Source organism: Culicoides brevitarsis, chromosome 3 (assembly GCF_036172545.1).
Source record: "Culicoides brevitarsis isolate CSIRO-B50_1 chromosome 3, AGI_CSIRO_Cbre_v1, whole genome shotgun sequence".
Classification (NCBI taxonomy): domain Eukaryota; kingdom Metazoa; phylum Arthropoda; class Insecta; order Diptera; family Ceratopogonidae; genus Culicoides; species Culicoides brevitarsis.
Window position 1 is genome coordinate 24,590,770 of NC_087087.1, and position 22,510 is coordinate 24,613,279.

Consider the following 22,510-nt stretch of genomic DNA (forward strand, 5'->3'; position numbering starts at 1 on the left):
TGATTTCATAATTTTTTTCTTTAGTTTTAAATAAATTTCTTCGCCTTCTTTTTTTCATTCATTATTATCTCGAGTATTAGGCTGATACAATTTTTTTTTTTTTTTTTTTTTAAATTTTCTTATTTTAAAAATTTTAAAAATTTGTATTTTAATTTTCGGAAAAAAGAAAAAAATTTAAATTTTTAAATATTTTTTTTTTTTTTTAAATTTTAATAATTTTTTTTTTAATTTTGAAAAAAAAATTGAGATTTAATTTTTTTACAATTTAATTTTTAAAGATTTTTTTCACAATTTCAATAATTTATTTTTTTTTAAAATTATCTTTATTAAATTTGATTTATTTTTTTTCACAATTTCAATAATATACAATTTTTAATAATTATTTTTTTTAAATTTTGAAAAAAAAAATTTAAGATTTATTTAAGATTTAATTTTTAAAGATTTTTTTTCACAATTTCAATAATTTAATTTTTTTTAATTATCTTTATTAAATTTAATTTTTTTTTTTTTAAATATTTTTTACAATTTTCTATTAAATATTAATTTTAAAAATATTTTATAAAAAAATAAAAAGAATTTTTAATAATTATAAAAAATTATTTAAATTAATTCAATTTTAAAAAAAATTTTAATTCTAAATAAATTTAAAACAATTTTAAAAATTTTTTTAAAAAAAAATAAATTAAATTTAATAAAAAATATTTAAAATAAAAATTAATTAAAGAAAGAATTAAATTAATTTATTTTTAAATCAAAAATTAAGAAAAAAAAATTAGATAAATTTCATAAACTTACAAAACGGGGAAAAAAATTTTAAAAAATAATTTCTTTTGGCCTAACTTTCAATACAACAACAATAATAATAGTATTCCATTATTATAATAATAATTCATAATTTCATAGACACGAGAGTGCACTTCAGTCTCGAGCATGAATAATTTTTTATTTTTTTCGAGTCGCGACAAAAAAATCTCCTACTTATTGTTTAAATATTGTCTCTGGATAAATAAATCATATTTACATTTTTTTTAATTCATAAATTTAACGACTAACAAGATTTCCTAACAAAAAATTATTATTTTTCTAAAACATTAACAAACATTGTGTTTTAATTATGTTGTTTTGTTTGCATTTTATGGCTTCACATTCACTCCTTTTATTATGTTAAATATTTGTACAACTGAGTTTGAAAATTGTACACACAGAAGTAGGAAGTCAATCACATGCAGATTTCCTAATACAATCAATTAAACCAATGTCGTTACAAATATTTATTTACAGTTTACTTTATGGCTTTGCCAGTCAATGCAAATAAATAAAGTTTATGTAAATTTATATGATCTCTTAGTTTATGTCGGGAGACATTAATCAAGAATGATCGTTAGACATAAATCAATCGATCACGTAAAGTTTTTTTTTTCATATGTTGGCTTGAGGTGTGCAAGAGTTTGTCCCTTTGCAACATGTAAAAAAATAAAATTTCTATTGACTAATAAATTTTTTGTAATTATTTCCTGATAAATATTGATTCATTTTTTTTTTTTGCGTGGGTTAAAAAAAAGTTAAGTGCATTACTTATGATTGTCTGAATATCAACAAATCAATCAAAAAACGTCAAATATCGACAGTGTTAAATTATTTAAAATTCTTCGTACTATTTTAAATTATCTAATTTAAACTATCTAATAGACTAATTTAAAATTTGTATACTTAGCCAAATGCTGTACGTCATAAAATTTCCAATTTTCTATTAAAATTTAAAAAATTCTTTAAATTTTTCCTTAAAAAATTAAAATTTTAAAAAAAATTTAAATTTTCCCATCATTTTTCTTTTTATTTTGCCGAGATTTTCAGAAAAAAAAATTTTTTTTTGTATTTTCGAATATTTTATTGAATATTTAGCAATTTGGGAAAAGGGGGAGTTAAAGAGGTCCAAATGTAAAAATTTTTAAAATTATTAAATTTTATTAAAATTAAATAAAATTTAAAAAAATTATTTTTTCTAATTTTATTTAAAAAATTCAAACTTTCTTTAATAAAATAAAACTTAAAATAATTTTAATAATAAAAATATTTTTTTTTTGCTTCATGAACAAATTTTAAAGAAGATAAAAATCTTTAAAATTAATAAAAAAAAAAAATAACTTTTACTCCTTCGATTCCGGACGAGCGTCCTGTGAGACCTGACGTTTATAACATGACGACGATCATCATTCCGCGATACAGAAAGGACTGCATTTCGAAATTACAGGCTTTGATTCCTCCAATGGTGCCAAGTACGGATAAATGGAGACTTGACTGTAAATTATTTACAAAGGAAAAGGAGCAAATTGGCATGTTACGATTTGAATTTCGATTGATTAATCAGTTTTCAAGTCAATAATTTTTTTAAATTAATTTAGGCCGCTCCAAATTTTTTTCTATATTTTTGTCCCCTGCCCCATTTTAAAAGCCGAAAATCCAATGGGGCAAAAAAAGTTAAAAATTTCATCAAAATTGACCATTTTTTGGTCTTTTTCCATATTTTTTCAATGAATTTTCAAAAAAATTTTAAAATATTTTCAAATTTAAAGAATTTTTGTATTGAAAAACGAAATTTTCTTCTCTAAAAAAATTAAAAATTATTAAAATTATTTTTCAAAATTTTTTTGACAGTTATTTTTTTGAAATTTTTTTGTTTAAATTTTAAACTTGAAATACTCTGAGATTAATTTTAAATTATCAAATCTCAATGTAAATACCACAAGAACTACTAAAATATTCATCAAGGGCCCAAATTGGTACAAATTTTGTCATTTTGTATGAAAAAGTATTTCAAAACTTTTTTTTTATTTTGCCCCAAAATTTTGACAAAAACATCGGAAAAAATTTTGAACGGCCTTATTAATTTTTTTCAAATTAATTATTAAAAAATAATAAAAAAAAAACTAAAATATTTTTTTTTATTTAAAAATAAAAATTATTTGGATTTTAATTTATTTATCAAAAATTTTTATTTATATTTCATTTTTTAAAAAATATTTTTGAGTTTTTTTAAATATTTTAATTTATTAAATTTTTTTTTATTGAATATTTTATTTATTTTCATTTATTTTTTTATTAATTTTAATTTTTTTTAATATTAATTTTATATTTTTTAACTCATTTTTCATATTTAATAAAAATTTTCACGAAAATTTCATCAAAAAAAAATGTTCAACACTTTAAGCCAGTAACTCACTTTAACTCACAAATAACGAAACTATCAGCTGTATGAGTGAATTGATCGTCGTTCATCGTGTAACGAACAACAACGAATATCTTGTAAACATTTAACTCGCGTTCGTATAAACATTTTCACCTAAGACTAGCGAGGCTTAGATGAATGTTGGCTGTCGGACAGTTAACATCGTCAGTGTTTAACAGTGTTCGGGTCGAAAATTCATAAATAAAAAAAAAATTAAGTGAAAAATCATTTAAAACTTAAGAAACAAAAAAAAAACATAAGAAAAAAATTGTGAAAAAAAATTAATTGAATTAAAATAAAAATTTAATAAAAAAAATAATTAAAAATGAAATTCACTACAATTTTCCTAATAATCTCCATCACAATTAACGGATTACTCGCAATGCCGCCAGATAAGGTGGAGAGCAAACATGCAACAGGTAAATAAATAAATTGAATGCAAATTTTACAGCTCAATAATTCGACAATTTATTTCCGATTTCAAAATCTCAAGTGACACTCGAGTCAAGTCAATTAAATAAAAGACATTAAAAGTCTATTAAAAATCCGAATAACAATAAAATAATTAAGATAGAATGTTCATTGTTTAAAATGTCACATAAATTTAAAAATTGCCACATTCGAGTTTTCTATAAGAAAAAAACTTTTATAAAAACATGAAAAATAAAATTGGACAATTTTCACGACAAAAACTCGACATTGGGCACTCCTCGTGAATATTGCAGAACAAGTCGGAAAGATTTCAACAATTTTTTTGTAAAATTCTTCTAAAAAAAATTATTGCAAAATACCGGCAGTTAATGCTTCTAGCAGTATGTGTCATGCAAAAATTTATAAAATAAAATATTGCCGAGAAAAAAAAGTGAAAAAATAATAATAAAAAGGGGATTGCCTTTAATTAAAGCAGCGCATAAAGTGCAACAGTGGCTATTTTATGATCTCTCGAGAGTGATTGTGTACAAGTTTAGAAATGTTCAATATTATAATAATAGTGTAATAATTGACATGAAATATTTTTTTTTTGTATTAAAAAAAAACTATGAATATTTGTTTGTTCAAAAAGGGAGTGGAAGTGGCAACACGATCACCACAAAGGTCTGTCTGGATCGAGCTTTGTCAATTTTTTTTTTGTAACTCGCGCCATTACTTCACCATCATCATTAAATCGTATTGCGCTCATTATTGTATGAAATACTTCTTTTTTTTGTGCAATTTACTCTAGTTGTGCGTGCACTACTTTTTTCATTCGACATTAGTCGGTCAGTTAAATTAGTTGCATTTTCCAGCTCATTATCTCACCCGATTATCTTTATTATTATTTATTTATTAATAATCGCGAGCACTCATTGAATTCAGCTCGACACGATTTTTATCTCTCGCTTTATAAATTACTGAAAATTTAATGAACAAAAAAAAAACTCGAGCAAGCTTTAAACAAATAAACAATAATAATTTTTAGTTCGAGAATCGTAAATTAACACATCGTTAAAATGTTTATATTATGCGCCAGCTGCCAAATGCCATGAAGCCTTGGCATCAAAAAGTATGCGGTTAATTGTTCATTAAGTTTCAAAGCTCGAGAGTGAGTCATTTTTATTTTTTCGTCAAAAGGGACTAATTGTGAGCGACACAAGTGAGCAGCATGAATGTCAAAGTTGGTAAGTGGGCTGCCGAGGTAATTTGATGTGACTTTGTTGTAGGCTAAATTACACAAGTTACACATGAATGAGTTCTAAATCACACATAATGACGACGATTTGATGTGGCATGGAAAAAATTCTGACAAATGTGGGGAGTTGATGTTTCGAAAGAGAAACTTTTTTACCAAAGTTTTTAATTTAAAAAGATCTGAATGGATTTTTAAGTAAGACTTAATCTTATTTTACCCGACAAAGTAAATTTAAATTAAATTAATTAAACATTGATGTCTAAGTCGGTCATTGGTCAGTATTTATTTCAGTCTGATTTAAATAAGGAAAAATGTCAGTACGTCTCACTTTTGAAGAGAGTCTGTTGAAAAAGTTTATTCCTTCATGAAAACACTCTGACATGAGTAACTTGTTCAAGAAATAGGTATTTGTAATCTAGACTTTCTCCTTGTATCGTTGAAGAATTGTAAGATTCATCCTCATTAGTCCCTTTGTAATCTTGTATATTGTCATTGCTTGTTCGTATTTTATCATCATTTCAAAAATTAGTTAGAATCTTTTCCATAAGCTTCCATAAATGATATGAAAATCTTCACAGCGTTTCCAAGGAAGACGAGATCTCGATTTAAGATCAAAGTAGAACTCTTCGTGGACCTCAAAACTCACGAGGATTTCAAAAATAGAGCCCAGTGCCCCCAATCATGTCCCTTTAGGCATATGTGTAGTTGAGCCTCGCATTGTCCCTTTTGCCCTTTTCACTTTCGATAGCTCTTAGTTTTGTTAACGCCTTGTCTCTTATCCAAAGATTCAAAAGTGTCCTCATAATGAGCAAAGAAGGTCCACGAATTGTCGCCATTTGGTTCGTTGATTTTCTAAGTATTTAAAATCACAGAGATTGTTTAGTTGCCTTTCACCTGCTTTAATATTGTTAGCTTCTAAAGACTTCTTAAAGATCAAGTAAAAAAAAAATAAGTTGCGAAACATCAATTTTCCACAAAATCAGTACATTAGCTAAATACTTACCAACTCCATGGTTAACCGAAAAATTGTAATGTCACGTTTTCCGTTAAATTCCTCCGAGAGAACCTCCATAAAAAGATGATGATGATCGTATGTGACCGAATTGCTGAATCGCTTCATCTACCGCCTTAGAAGTACATAAAACATGCATGACGATCATCGAATCAATTGTTTGTCTGAAAAACGATAATAATCATTATTTTGCATTATTTAGACAGACTCACAAACACACACACACTCAAACAATAAACAATTTAATAATAAGGTACGATCATTCTAATACGACTTTTTATTGAGGTCTAAGATGATCATTAGCATGATTTTATGGGAATTTATGTAAATATTGTTACTAATAAATAATTGCTTGCAACAAAAAATTAAAAAAAAACATTAATTAGGGTTTTTAACGACCGATCCGAAGGCTAGAGCTTTAGAAAAGAATTCAAAAACAGTAAATGGGTCTCGGTCAAAGTCCCCAAATAAAGCACTTACGCACGTACATTTCCTTCGAAGCCATTCAAATGCAAGCAAAGTAACCATTTTAGAGGTCATTGTGCGCCTTCTTTTTGCAATTGTTGTACGTGCAATTGATTTTTACATGTTTTGAATTCGGAATGAGCTAAAACTCTGAAGGCACAAAACAATAACGGTTCTGCCACAGAAATTCTCACGATTAGCCACACGAAAAGTTACAACAGCCGAGATGGATTTTAGTTACAGCTTCTTTCAGATGTACGCAGCTGAAGCGACCTTAGTTGTTCATTGTTTTGCGCGCTGTATGCGACGACGACGTGCAAATTGTACGTGACCTATGCATTGAGCATGACAATGTAAGCAGTGTTTACTTTTTGAATGTAGGTCAGATCAAATCTGTAGTCGGTTAATTGTAATAAAAGCAATGCTGAACCATTTCCGAAAGAGATTTCCTTATGATGTGGAAGTGGAGGGGAATTATATGGCAATTTGTGACCTATGATAATTTTGAATTTTAATTTCTAAACAAAAATTCTTCGTGAAGTAGCTGAATAAGTTAAATAACTCCTTGACAGATTTTTCATAGTTCTTTGGATTAAGATGACCGGTTAAATGATATTTATTTCTTCTGAACATTTTTGAATGAATCGAGATGGTACTTGATACTCTGCAATCCGAAGCTTCTTATTTTTCGGCAATTTAAGTTGCATCAGTCTTTTCATTAAATATTTTTTTCTTTGCTTAAAACTACCACTTTAGCATTTGTTGTTTTTGTCAGTAGGTGACATATATTAGTAAAACAATTTGGAGTTTTGACCTATTCTAATACTTATAGCTATCTTAACTTAAGGGACGTAAGAACAGATCAGTATTCGTTAGTCAAAGTTTTTTTCAGTTCTGATTTAAAGTAGATAACGATCTCGGTTCGGCGGACATTTACAGGGAATTTATTGAAAAAGTTCAAGCCTTCGTGAAAGATACTATTCCTTGAGTAATTTGAACGGGATAGCAGGATCTTCGTCGGGTGTCATAGCTTTGTCGTTCTCGAATTAAGGGGATAATCAAGTTCGTCTTTGTCATGCCTTTCATCGTTTTGAAAATAGTCATGGTTCGCTCGTATTGATCAGCTGGGAAATTTTGAGGACTCGGTATTTCTTGTAAAGTTCTGTTGTAGATAGTGAGCGGTGACTGTATTTGTGGAAGAAAACGAACCTCATTGCCTTGTTTTGGAGGCGTGGAAGAACTTCAAGGTTCACGTGACTAGATGCTCCCCATATGGATGCCATATATAGTAAATGAGAGTGAATTTGGGATGAAAAGCCATTGGTGGATGATCGTCGGCATAAAAAACGTATCTTTTTGCCTTCATCTTAATGGCTATTTCTTAATTTTAACAGTACAGATTTCTTAAAATTGCAGGCAGACATTTCATTTGTGTACAAGCTACTAAAACGGTTAAAGGACAAAGCACATCTATAAAAAATATCAGATCTAGCCAGCTCATTCTCGCAATGCTTTAGCTCAAAGAAGCGCTCGAATCTCAAGTTTCTTGTCAGTTGATGGCGTATCATTTTGGCTCGGAGCTTTGGCTCTTCTACGCCAACTTTTCTTAGTTAAGTAACTTACCTCAAAGGCCCACAATCTATAAATGTCCAAATTCCCTTTCTCATTTTATCCAAACTGAAACCTAAAAAGATAAAAAGAAACCCAATAATTACAAATGTAAAACAAACATAACTTACCGATGTAACTGACAATTAACTGCAAAATGACACCGTTAAACCCTTCAATTACAGAAGTAAGAAAAAAAAAACTTCAATCGATGCTGCGGTGAGGCAATGACACCCAATAATAATTATCAACTACTTGACTCACATTTTTTACGCTGTACCTTCGATTTTTGCTATTAATTAACACAAGTCGCGAGCGACAAGTAACAACGTGCAAAAAACATGACAAGCTTGTGTGTGGCGTTGAAAACAAATTGACCAAATATGTGAGGCGAATATCAATTGCCATTTTATGCATTGCAAGAACTACTTGTAGAACTGTTTTTTTCTTAATTAAAAAAAATCGTTTAAATGTCATTTTTACAGCTAATTTTTTTTTGCGAAATGCTTGTTTCTCCGAATGGAGGTGGGCACACTTCTTACGCAAATTTGCCGAAAAATTAGTGTCAATATCATAAAACAATTCGAGCCGTAAAACGAATAATCACAAAAATTTGAAATGACTTGCTTTTGACCCAATTGCTTACCTCGTCACTGTAACAATTTTGTTTGTTTTAAGCATTCATTTTTCTCCATCCATGGATGGTAGTGAGGTGAAGTTGAAGTCGAACTCAAATTTCGTGGTTAAGTGTTATTATTGATTACATGAATGGATCAATGAGCTGAAAATAATAAAAATAAAAAAAAAGAAACAAAGAAAAGACATTCATTAGAGGAGGATAGACAATTTGATCATAATTTTGGTATTATATCGAAAAAATTACCTTTTACAGGTGGATTGGAAATAACGAAATTTTTTAATCTTTAAAAAGACAACAGCTCGACTTGCGGTTATGTAAGGAGTAATCGATTTTAGTTTTTTTTTGGTGCATCGTCAATGGGGGTAATTGATTGTTGTTTATGATATCGGTTTAATCCACTTTCGATGCTTTTTGAGTAATTGATGGGTTAAAGTTGTCAAGCCTTTTTCACATAAAAAAAAATTTAAATTTATTTCAAATTGTTGCATTTTTTACAAATCTAAAAAATTTTCAATGGTTTTAAAAAAATTAAAATTAATTAATTAAATTTATCATTATTAAAAATTAATTAAATATTAATTTAAAATAAATTTAAAAAATTTTTTTTCTAGATTTTTTTACAGTTTAGAATTAAACTTTTTATCTTTTTAGAATTTTTTTTACATTTTTTTATTAAATATCAAAGGAAATTTTTGAAAAAAATTAAAAAATATTATTTTAAATAAAAATTTGAATATTTTTCCTTTTTAAAAGAAAATTTTGAGGACTTTATTTAAAAAAATAAATTTCAAAAGTAACAGACAGACGTCAAAACTTACATTTTTCCATAAAACTCCTCAAAACACATCAAAACCGAGTAAAAAGATGAAAACCATTTCGCAAATCGAGATCGGGCATCGCAGATAGTCGTCATCATTGCACAAAAATATAAATCGCTACAAGCTTAGTTTTGGGGTGCCTTTATTGTTGTTTATTGTTACTCATAAATAATAACCAACAATCGATGCAGTTTTTTGATATTTATCGCTCATAAATGGTCAATAAACGAGGGAAGTTGTGCAACTTTTATGGATGCTGCAGCAACGTGAAAGCGAAAAGGGAGTGTTCAAACTCTTTTTTTTTCTTTTTTGTTAGACGTAACACACAAAAAAAGGTTTGTCGATGACCTCTTCTTAATTAGCGGTCGATTGCACTGCAACAATTCGACCTTCATTCGACTTTTCTTCAAGCGACCTTTGTTTTTTTTTCTTCGTGAGTTCTATGAAAAAAATTCTATTCTTTAATTTGATTTGATTGCAGTGACTTGCTTGAATTTTTTTTCTCGCGGCAGTCAATCAAAATTTCATGAAAAGGCGCTAACAACAACGTCGTAATTTGATCTTTTTTTGAGTGTTGCTGGTTCAATGTGCTGTGTAACAACAATGGATCGCTGCAATAAAAGGTTTCTTTGAACAAATGGAAATAAATCAAAATTTAATGTGAGGTTTTTTTTTACATAACGGAATTAAATTTTTTTTATTGGGTATTTCCTCAATTATGGATCAAAGTAATAATTGCCTTGCGAGAGATTCAGTCAAAATTCAATTAGAAGTTAAAATCTTAGTAAAAAATTGAAAAAAATTATTTAATTAATTTAATTTAAAATTTTTGGAAAAAAATCAATAAATTTTAATTTTAAATAATTTTATTTTTTAAAATAATTAATTTTCAATTTAATTAATTTTTTTAAAATTAATTTATTAATTTTAACTTTATTAGAAAAAGTTGCTGAATTAAAATTAATTTTAATGCATAATAAAATTTTAAAAGAACTAATTAATTAAAAAAATATTTTAATTAATATTTAAATTAATTTTAATTAATTAATTTTTAAAAAATTATTTTAATTAATTAAATTAAATTCTAAGGAGAAAAAAAATTTAAAAATAATTATTTAATTGAATTAAAAATAAAAAATATTTTCAAATCCTTAATTTCTATTTAAAAAATATTTAAAACTATTATTTAAATTTTTTTATTTAATAAAATAATAATTTTTAAATTATTAAATTATTTTTCTCTTTAGAATTTAATTTAATTAAATTATTTATTTTATTTTTATTTATTTAATTAAATTATTACCTATTTTCAAAAACCGTTAAATTTCGCAACTTTTAAAACCCGTTCTTTTCCAAGAATGATTGACTCACGTAATAAAAAATTCCAGCACGCACTTTGTCACATCTCTTAATTAAAAATGATCGATGAGCGAAATTTTCCATGCAATTAATTTCGTATCTTTATCACTTGATCAGCATGATTTTTTTCCTTTTACATAAATTTATTGTTATTTATTGGTGGAGAATCACCTACTTTTTATTGTTGAAATTTTATCACCGCCTTACTTTTTGGAGATTCATTGCTCTACTTCGGTAAAAAAAAATTTGTTTAAAAAGTCGTAAAAATGCGTGTTTTTGTGAGTATTTCCTTTTAAAAATAACACATTCATCGTGATTTCGGATTTAAAAAGGAAAAATTATGTAACTGAATGAAAAACAATTTAATTCATTCAAAGATACATTTCAGTTGCTTTCTTTTGTGTTCGTTTACGTTCGACCGATAATTCATCTTCTGTGGCTCATTTGCGTTAACTTGTACTAAAAAGGTGAAAAAAATTAGCAATTTACCTTCATACATGACATGCCGTTCGAAACGCGTCTGATAGTTTCTGATGATGTGAATGAATGAATGAAAAAAAGAAAGAGAAAGTCCCACGTTTGTCTCTTCATAAACGTTTCATATTATCGTTGGACGTTTTTTTTTTGTATTTTGCGATCATGTAAATCAAAACGAGTTTATATTATCGCATAGACGTTGATGACCGGTTATGCAACGCTTCTTCCTCTTACTCTAAGCGCTGAGTCTTGATGGCTGCCAAGGAAATGAAGCAAACCCGAGATTTGTTGCTTCGAGAGATCGTGCCTCGTTTCAGAATGACACGCAATTGATTTGCAATTAAAATTACATCGTTATTTCTCAAGATCGAAATGTATCTTGATCTTGCGTCGTTGCGATCCAGTATAGTACAATAGTTCGTTAAATGAGACAATAAATCACATTTTGCATAAGCGGAGATGCGTGCAAGTATTTGCACGTCGATTCAATGTGATAATTAACATATTGACTCCGATCAAGTATTTATTGCCTCTTTGTTACTCTCGCAGCAGCAGCAACTAAGCGCAGCAATGGTAATCAAAACACTTTAATGAATGACTTAACACTAGGATTTTGATGTTGATCTGATTCTGAATTGCTTTATGCAAATTAGAGTAACAACTGAGAAATGTTGCTTTGCTATCAAGGTGAACTTTGCTTGGAGGACGCTTTTGGTGCGAAGCAGGAATCTAGGTTGATGTAAAGTTAAGAGCGACTTGTAGCCTCGTAGAAAAATCACTTTGAAAAATTAATTGATTGAAAATCGATTAAAAACTGATTCTGAGTTATTTTGTCAAGTACTTGATTTTGACAAATTTTTTCCTCAGCAAGTTTGTAAAATACTCGATTTTAACAAATTCATTCCTCAGCAAGTTTGTCAAATACTCGACTTTGACAAATTCATTCCTCAGCAAGTTTGTCAAATACTCGCTTTTGACAAATTCATTCCTCAGCAAGTTTGTCAAATACTCGATTTTGACAAATTCATTCCTCAGCAAGTTTGTCAAATACTCGATTTTGACAAATTCATTCCTCAGCAAGTTTGTCAAATACTCGCTTTTGACAAATTCATTCCTCAGCAAGTTTGTCAAATACTCGACTTTGACAAACTCATTCCTCAGCAAGTTTGTCAAATACTCGACTTTCCAAAATTCATTCTTTAGAGTTTGTCTTCACCAAGTTTTTCAAATTTTTGACTTTGTCAAAGCAAGTTTGTCAAGAATTCGATTTTGACAAATTCATTCCTCAGCAAGTTTGTCAAATACTCGACTTTGACAAATTCATTCCTCAGCAAGTTTGTCAAATACTCGATTTTGACAAATTCATTCCTCAGCAAGTTTGTCAAATACTCGATTTTGACAAATTCATTCCCCACCAAGTTTGTCAAATACTCGATTTTGACAAATTCATTCCTCAGCAAGTTTGTCAAATACTTGATTTTGACAAATTTATTCCTCAGCAAGTTTGTCAAATACTCGACTTTGACAAATTCATTCCTCAGCAAGTTTGTCAAATACTCGACTTTGACAAATTCATTCCTCAGCAAGTTTGTCAAATACTTGATTTTGGCAAATTTATTCTTCAGCAAATTTTGGAATTCACGGTCTTTTAAAGGAAAAATAAATTGCGTGAAAAAAAATCGTTACATAATCATCTGCCTTCGTTCGCATTGTTCTTTCGAAAAAAGACTATTAATTGAAAAATTCTTATGCAAATTTGTATATTTTTACCACGCAATTGAGAGTCACTTAAATAACTATTAGTCAAATTTTGTGTCGGGCGGAACAACTTCATACAAGATTTGAATGCAGCGAGTAAGACGATCTGAAATTAAGAAAAAAACAAAGTTATTCTTCCTCTATTAAAATTAAAATTTAATTCACTCACCCATGAACTTTGGCTTTTTCTTCTGATAAACAAAAGGTACATAAATAACAACTCCAAGCAAAATAAATCCAACTGGCCCGAGATATTTCACTGAGAGCTCATTCGCGATCGGCATGATGACTAAAAAGGCAGCTACGATAATCAAGCAAATCGGTATGAAAGTTGGTACTCTGTAGGGTCGAGGAATATCTTTTTTCGTGCGTCGCATAATGAGCAAAGCTGTAAAGGATAATCCATAGAAGAACCAAATCATGAACGAAGAGACTTCAATAAGGGAAGTAATGTCGCCTGTCATGATGAAAATTGCTGTTATGAATCCTTGTAAGATTACAGAGGGCGCTGGGGTTCGTCGTCGGGCATGAACGTAAGATAAGGCTGTCGACATGTGTCCTTCTGTACTGGCAACGTAACAAATTCGAGTGACACCGAATTGCATCGACATGGCACAAGAAAAGGTACTCAAAGCGACTCCCAATGGAATGATGAAAGCGAAACTTCCCAACACTTTTTCTCCAAAATCAATTCCCACAGCGATCGATTGCGTAATTTCGCTTGCACTGAGCGCTGTCATATAAGCGAGATTCATAAAGACATAAAGTACCGTGACAATCGGAACTGCAATCGCAATACTTCGTGGAATGTTTTTCTGTGGTTCTTTGATCTCATCTGTGATTTGTGTCACCATCGACCATCCATCGTAAGCCCATAACCCATTATAAAAAGCCAGAGCTATCGCATGTGGCGATCCATTGGTACCCTTAAAAGGCTCCGACAAATTCTTCGTATTCCCGATAAGTAATTCATAGGCACCTCCTCCGATCACGAAGAGACAAGCAACAATCTTACAAACTCCAAAGACATTGCTAATCTGCACGTACAACTTGACGCTGTAGAAGTTGACGCACGTAATGACAGCGAGAGCGATTAAGCCGACAATTTGAATGACAAATTGCTTTTCCGCATCGCACAACGACAACATCTGGTGAAACGGATTCACGCAATACTCGCCAAAGGTGAGAATAACGACAGCTACTGCTACGGGCCGCAGAAAGAGTACAACGACCCATGAGTAGATGAAGGCAGGAAGAGGGCCCCAGAATTTGTGGAGGCCACGCATTCCTTCGAGAATGTAGACGTAATCGGCACCGGAGCGGGAAACTAAAGTACCGAGTTCGGCAAAGCAGAGGGCGCCGAGGAACGAAACTAAGCCACAAGCTGCCCAGATTATGAGACAGAATCCAATGGAACCGGCATACTTGAAGGCTGGCGTTGGGGAGATGAAAATACCGGAACCGATCTGTGGAGGAAAATTGGAAAGAATTTAATTAACTTCAAAGTCGTTCGACTTTTTTGGCTCGGAAAAATGTGACAGGTGTCAGAATTTATGATTAAATGTAGGGTAAGGTAGGGTTTACTAGACCTAGTCTAATATGGCTCGCACCGCGGTCTCTAAAGAGTCCTATTGTACTTCATACTATGAAATCGTAAGCTTTCTCAGTAAACGCCGTGAGGTCTTAGCTTTTTAGTCATGTCAGAATTTACTGATTAAATCAATCAATTATATTGTGATTGAAAGATCTTAGTATTTTGAGCACTAAATTTTTGGATTTAGAAGAGACCTTACGCTCAAAATCACTAATAATACGCAAAAAGGCATTTGAAGCCCTGATGATCAAATGTTGTAAAAACTAATTTTTTGTATAGAAGAGACTTAGTTAGGGATCATGAATTAGTTATTTAAGATTCCTAATGGCAACTCTTGGGAAGTTTGTTCGATTCCAATCTCGATCATGAAACTTTTTCAGCGTAAATGTGTCATTTTTAGATTACTTCATTAAGGATTAAAGTGCAACTATTCTAAAGCCACAGGATTAATGATTCATAAAAAACTGATGCATATAGGAAATGAGTCAAAACATCAATTACGTATTGCGATTGAACCATAAAGTGAGATATAACGTTAGAAATGATGATAAGGGTTGCATATTGAGTCAATAATTAATGGAAATCAATTTTGAAACGAAGTGTTGGTATTTTAGCAATTTTTTAGACAAATTTTAAAATATTTGGCATAAAATCAATAAATTAATTGATAAAAATTCATTAAGATAATTCATTCTCAAAAATTTAGTTAAAAATATTGAAAAATTGCGAAATTTCGTTAAAAATTCAAAAGTTTTACGTAAAAATGTTAATAGAACGAATTTCAAAACCTATTTTCTTTAATAGAACGGATTATTTTTTTCCATAAGAATTATCTACATTACGGTAATTTATATCATAAGAGGTTAATTTGACCCCTTTTTCGCCCAAAAAGAAGATTTATCCACTATTTCTTTGGATAAAAGTTTAAAACGTCTGATATCTAAAACCTTATAAAAGCTTTTATTGACTATCAGACGTTTTATACTTTTATCCAACAAAAATGACTCCAAGTTTCGATTTTAGCGATTCCATAAAGTCCCAATGTAATTGCACAAGCACTAAAGGTCAGTTACTCACAAAAATTAAAATCGATTTTACCAAAAATTTCAAGCCGTTTGAGTTCAACTTTCCGTTAAAGATACATGAGCTCAATTACAGCCCAAAAAGTAGAGTTTTAAAGTTTGAAAATCCTCATGAAAAATCTGTCACATTTTTCTTGTCTATAACTTTTATCAAAAATTAATCTCACCATAACACTCAAAATCACATTCACGGCCGCTAAAAGCCCCAAATGCCTTTTCAGACCAGTTCCGTCATCCGTTTTTGTCTTAACTGGGTCATTTCCATTTATTTCCGTTACATTGTCGCCATCTAAATTCGTTTCTTCTATTTCCATTGTTATTATTCCGTTTCAAACTATAATTCCATTAAGGGCTAAATTTGTCAAAAAAACAATTTTGAGTTGATGATCCGTACACAATTCGATTAAGACTGAAACTCTCACTTGGCCGAGCTTCTTTCTATCAAAACGAAAGATTTATGAATGAGACAAAAATATAAATCGTCTAAATAGATGAATGAATCTAACCTTGGATAATAATATTCCTCCGCACACTGAGAGCAACTAATCCTCCTATAGACACTTCTTTCATAAAATTTCTGATAACCTTTTACACACGTCACTATCTAAGTAATGAGTATTTCTCTTTCTTCTTCATACTTTGTACCTCTAAGTACACTCGGTACGTCACAAAAGAAGAAAACGACAAATAATGGATTTTCGGAATTGATGTGATAAGAGTAAATATATTTAGTCCAGTCTATTTTTACGATGTAAATTACGATTTGTTTGTTTCGGTGATGAAGTATTCTCGGAAATAGTTGATAATTTGTAATAAGTGGCACTTTCCCACTGCAAAGAGACACGACGACACAATGTAAGCTAAGGTGATATGATTTACAAAGTCAGCGTGAAGTGTATGGGAAATTAAAGTGAACAATGAACGATTGTTGGCTGCAGTTTTACTACCGGCTTTGTGAATTACTTGAGCGATTTGACGAATTTTCAAGTTCAAAGCCTTCGGTATTGTTGTTGTTGGAGTTTTTTGTGCGGTCTAATGTGAGATTGATACATTTTAAGTTTGAAAGTTAGATGAACCTTGAATTCTAGAATTAGAGTGCATTTGTCGGTTTTTTTAATAACTCCTAACTTTTTCTTAATTTTAGAGTTTTTTTTTAAATTCTGATTTTTTTCAATAATTATTTTTTTAATTAATTATTTTACATTATTATTTAATTAAATTTTAAATATTTTTTAAAAATATTTTTCTTTATTTTTTTGAAGTTTTTCTAAATTTTTTAAGAATTTAAAATTTTCTCTAATTTTTTTTTAAATACCAATTTTGTAAAAAAAAAATTTTTTTAGTTTATATTTCAAATTTTGAACATCTTTAACTTAATTAATTGAATTTAACTTTAAAATTAATTTAAAAAAAATCAAAATAAATTAAATTGAAATTTTGAACAAAAAAAATTAAGTTTTATATAAAAATTTTAATTAATTTTTTAAATTTCTTTAAAAAAATTTACCTACAAAATTTTTTTTAATTTTTTTAAAAATTAAAAAAAATTTTTAGATTATTTAAAAATAAAATAAAAATTTTAAAAAATTTAAATAATATTAAAAAGTTAATTAAATTTTTAAAATATTTTAAAAATTAAATTAAACTTTTTTTTTATTAAAATTAATGAAAAATTTTAAATAAAATTAAATTAAAATTTTTTGATTTAATAAAATTCAAAAAAACAGACAGACATGCAGGAACAGCAAATTTTTTCAAAATTACTCAAAATGCGGTAATAAAAAGATGATTAAGTGACGTCTTTCAAGACATAAAATTCCTTTGAATAAAAAAAAACGCATGATGAATCACATTAATGTGCTTAGAACTGCGTGATATTATTTCATGAGGGAAGTAATTTGGGACCATTTTTTATGAATAGACCAATTCACGGTTTATTGTTTTAAATTTTATTCCAAGCTATTATCACGAAAAGATGTCAGTCAGTTAATCCTAAAATTTTTTTACAATTTTTGCAAATCTAACCACAAAACTAAAGCAATAACCGCTTGATTGAGACATAAAAGTGTACGTTTGAAACATTTTTTGCGTTAAACTTTTTTTTTATTTTATTATTTTAATGAATAATGAGACACACACCGCGATGACCTTGTCAGTCATAAAGCATAAATATTTCATACAAAGACAATTATTCTTGTCTTTTGTCAAAGCAACAAGACATTTTTTCGTCAAATTTTTTTTTGTTATGTATCATTATACTTATAATAATAATAATGGAGTGGATAAATTTATTTATTTAATATTTATTACAATTGAATGTTTTAATTTAAATATTTTTGTTCATAATGACACGCATTTCAATGATTTATCGTCTAATTCAGCACACAATGGCACAAAATTTCAAAAGAACGAGCCACTCGCTGATTGATTAGGTACGCAAACGACGACGCGAAATGACATGAATTGCTCATGTTTTTAAATGGTATTGAACGAAAATTATAAATGGTTCAAAACCTTCAAAAATTCATTTATTCACGATGCGTGGAAATATTTCGCTTGGGTTCGTTGTCTCTTAATTTTGTGTGGCTCTGAAGTCTTCTGAAATTTATTGCGCAAGTCACTGCCAACGCTTTGATACAATTTTATTTTCTAATTTTCGGGCTTTAAAATAATATTTAAAAATAAAATAATAATTTAAAAAAATTAATTTATTTAAATATTTTAAAATTTAATTATTTTTTATTAGTTTAAAATAATAATTTTTAATTTATTATTATTTATTTTATTTATTATTTATTTATTTATAATTTATTTAATAATTTATTTTTTTAACTTTTAATTAATAATTTTTTATATTAATTTTTTTCATTTCATAAAATAAAATAATAACACAGAAAAATAAAAATTAATTTATTTAAAAATTTAATTTTAATTTATTTAAACAAAAAAAAATATTTAATTATTTTTTTTACTATTTATTTTAATATTTTATAAAAAATATTTAATTAAATAAAAGTAAATTTAATTTTCTTTTAATATTTATGTAATTAATTAAATTTTTTTATTAATTTTTCAATTAATAACCTACTGTTTTAATAAAAAATAATAAAAATATAATTTAATTAAAAAAAAACAAATAAAAAAAATAAAAATACAAAATTGTAAACAAGCCACCGTAATTCCAGTTTACTTTCTTCCTTGTAAAACTGTCAAAAAGATCACAATCGACCGTAGTTAATTTGTTTTGTCATGCAGCTGTTTCTGGCTCATACATTACATACCCAGTACCTCTTTCTTGATTGATTGATTTTTTGCGTGATGTCTAAAATCCAAAGTGATCATTAGTTTTTGGCTTTTACCTACCGGCTTTTTTGTTGTTGTTTTTATTTTTATTTCGTACGGAATTCAATCCTTATGTAATTTAATGCCTTTAAATAGATAGCAAAAAAGCGAGGAAAGAGAAAAGTGAGTTATTGAAGCCACTGTTATGCCACATATTTTATTTTTTAGTTCCGCATCAACGATTTGCGCGAAATTAATTGCGGGCTTTTTGGGCTCGGCTTTGATTGATTTTTTTAACGAGATTTTTTGTTGATTTTTCTTAATTTTTTGTATTTAAAAATTATAACAAATTGAAATGTTACAATTTTTATTATAATTATTTAATTGAATCATTTTTCTCTGTTTTTATTCGTTCAAAATTATAAACATGGCTAATTGAATTTTGATGGCAATTTATAATTTCTTACAAAAATTTGAATTATATTAAATTTGAAGTATATTTTAAGATTTAGAACTCTACAATTAATAAGAAAAAATAATAAAAAATATTAAAATATAAATTTAGCAATTTTTAAAAATTATCTAAGTTATTTAAATTTTTTTAACTTATAATTTTTCATTAAATTATACTAAATTAAAAAAAAAATTAAGTAAAAACTTTCGAAATTTTAAGATCTTTAATATCTAAAATATTAAAAAAAAAATACAAAAAAAATATATATTTTTATAAGTTTTTACTTCATACTAAATTTAAATAAAAAAATGTATAGATAATTTTAAAAAATTGCTAAATTTTTTATTTTTTTTCTCAATTCTTTTAACATTTTAAGGTTCTTAAAGAATTTTAAATCTTAAAATATCCTTCGAATTTTTTTTTGAAAAAAATTATAAATTGACAAAAAAAAACGTTTATAATTTTGAACGAATAAAAATAAAAAAAAATAAAATCTAAATTAATAAAGCATCAACTTTCTTCGTTCGTTGCATTGTACCACTTAATTTTTTCTCATGCACCTAACATTGTAACACTAAAAAAAAAATTCAAGGTTGCTCTTCGTTTTCGTCTGTTTACTTTACATCACCATAATTTGTGTGATAATATTATAAACTAACACGTAAACATGCTTTCACTTTCATCATTAAGTCAATGACTTTCTTCTCCGTTTTTTTTTTCTCACTTGTTTCTTTTAAGCTTAAAGCATTGTCACTAACGAATGCAATTTCTGACGCAAAATGACCGTTATCTCCTTTTTTAATTGGAAAATATGGCAAGAATTCCCATTTATGAATGCATGAATAAATTATCTACCGAAAATATTTCACTATTATTATTGTTTCAAAAGCGTTGGAATTTTGATTGCCTCGCAAAAACGACCGAGAGAGAAAGATTAAACATGCTTTTAATTTCTTAATTTATTTTTTATTTTATTTATTTATCTTTTTTATTTACTACCGAAACACTTTGAGCATAATTAAAACTTACACATGATTATGTTACGCCAATCTAAATTATGTCATCTGTCCATTTAATTATTATTAAAAGCAAAATGTTTGCGAAAAAAAAATAATAGAATTAATTAATATTTTTTTGAGTTTGTAATTAAATTCGTTATCGACAAAAATTATTCATTATTATTTATTTATTTATCAATATCATAACAGCTAAATATTTTACCCAATTACATTTTCATTAGGTCAGTGGTTGTTACATATCACTCTCGCGCAAAAATGCACTTTTATGGGCAACAAAAGCATGTTTAATTTTCACACTTGAATTGTAATGTTCGAATGCTTTATTGACGTAAATCGATCATAAGTGTAATAGCAATAATAGTTATAATAATGATAATGTTGGCATGACATAGAAACAAGCAAAACAATAACTCAACTGAATCAGTGCCATTCGAATGCAGTATTAAGAAAATTTGTTTAATCATTATATGTATTATGTTATGTTATGTGTATTATTTATTTTCATGTTATTTTTTTCAAAAGTTATGCATGCACTGTGTGTTTATTTATTTTTTTTGTTACTTTTTGTTTTGTTTTATTAGCTCTCTTATATCATTTTATCACTTTTTCTGCATTTTGTTACTTTTACGTTAAGTTTATTGAATTCTTTTTTTATATTTGTCACAATTTTTTAATTAATTCCTTTCCATTTTTTTATTATTAAAAAAAATAATTTCTTTGGAGTTCCTGAAAAAAAAAAATAATTTTATATGCTTGGTTTGAATTAATTGGAATAGATTTTGAGCTTAATTTGCTTTGGTAATCTGAAAAAAAAATAATATTAAAAATAAAATTTATTTAAATATTTATTAATTTTATTTTCTAATTTTTTATTAAAAAAAAACCTTTAAAAAATTAAATAAATGAAATTAAAATTGATTGAATTTTTTTTTTGCACTAAAACCTCCAAAACGCCAAAACTAACATTTTTCTCCATAGAACATATGTTCGGAAATGCACCGTTTCGCCAAACATTGATTACCTTCAAATTTTAGAAGGTACAATAATTATAAAGTATTTAATTAATTAAAAAATTAATTTAAATTAAATTAAAATAAAAAAAATATTTCAAATTAAAATAAATTTAAAATAATTAAAATTATTTAAAAATTAAATTATATTGAATTTAATTAAATTAAAATAAAATTAATTTAAATTAAAAAAATAAATAAATAAAATATTTTTAAAATAATTAAAATATTTTAGAAGGTAAAATAAATATAAAATATTTAATTTAAAAAACAATTTAAATTAAATTAAAATAAAAAAAATACTTCAAATTAAAATAAATTTAAAATAATTAAAATTATTTAAAAATTAAATTATATTGAATTTAATTAAATTAAAATAAAATTAATTTAAATTAAAAAAAATAAATAAATAAAATATTTTTAAAAAAATTATTGAACTCACGGTAAATCTATTCTACGAATTTTTTACAACTAAGTAGCAAATAAAAAAAACAATGTTATGTAAAAAGGCGTGAAGAACGATGTTGTTTGTCGATGTTTAATAAATCAATTATATATATTAATTTTTTTTTTCTATTTTTATCATTGCAGGTAAACCTCAACAGCATTTTCTCGTGATAAATTAAAAACTTAAAAAAAAACTACAAAAATAAATCAATAAATCGCTCAACCGACAAACATTAAAAGTATTAACAAATCACCAAAACCACAATGCAAAAAAAAAATGAACAATGTAAGCAAAGCTTGAGTCACGTAAGTTTCCAGGTCAAACTATTTTTCTCACACTTTGAGTCACTTTTTACCTAATCGGTAATACTATCACAAGCGATCCCACAAGCGACAACGGGAAACGAAAAATTATGAACGTTTAACTTTTTTTTTTCGCTCGTTCCCATCAAACATATGCAAAGTAACCCAAATCACTTACGAATTGTAACATTTAAAAAAAAAAAAAAAATAAACAAAAATGTTTAATGAAAGAAATGTTTTTGTGCAATTTTTTTACATAACGTATTAAAGTGCATTTAAAACACAAT

At 27.1% G+C, this 22,510-nt stretch overlaps 3 protein-coding genes across 4 annotated transcripts in view; 1 reads left to right on the forward strand and 2 right to left on the reverse strand.

The window, feature by feature from the left end:
* LOC134836030 (cytochrome c oxidase subunit 6A2, mitochondrial) overlaps positions 1–22,510 on the reverse strand; it is a 351,497-nt gene that overhangs the window by 289,942 nt on the left and 39,045 nt on the right. The gene's annotated exons all lie outside the window — the stretch shown is intronic.
* The window catches only part of LOC134836028 (uncharacterized), a 31,947-nt gene continuing 13,007 nt past the window's right edge, over positions 3,571–22,510 (forward strand). Inside the window, exon 1 of the mRNA XM_063851147.1 lies at positions 3,571–3,645. Within this exon, the coding sequence (XP_063707217.1) occupies positions 3,609–3,645 (37 nt within the window). The 5' untranslated portion in view covers positions 3,571–3,608. The remainder of the gene's footprint in view (positions 3,646–22,510) is intronic.
* Positions 13,010–16,143, reverse strand: LOC134833890 (b(0,+)-type amino acid transporter 1-like). The gene is made up of 3 exons (XM_063848375.1): positions 15,876–16,143; positions 13,202–14,498; positions 13,010–13,138 (listed from the first exon to the last, which is right to left on the reverse strand). The coding sequence occupies exons 1-3, from the start codon at positions 16,020–16,022 to the stop codon at positions 13,074–13,076; spliced, it is 1,509 nt and encodes a 502-aa protein (XP_063704445.1). The 5' UTR covers positions 16,023–16,143; the 3' UTR covers positions 13,010–13,073.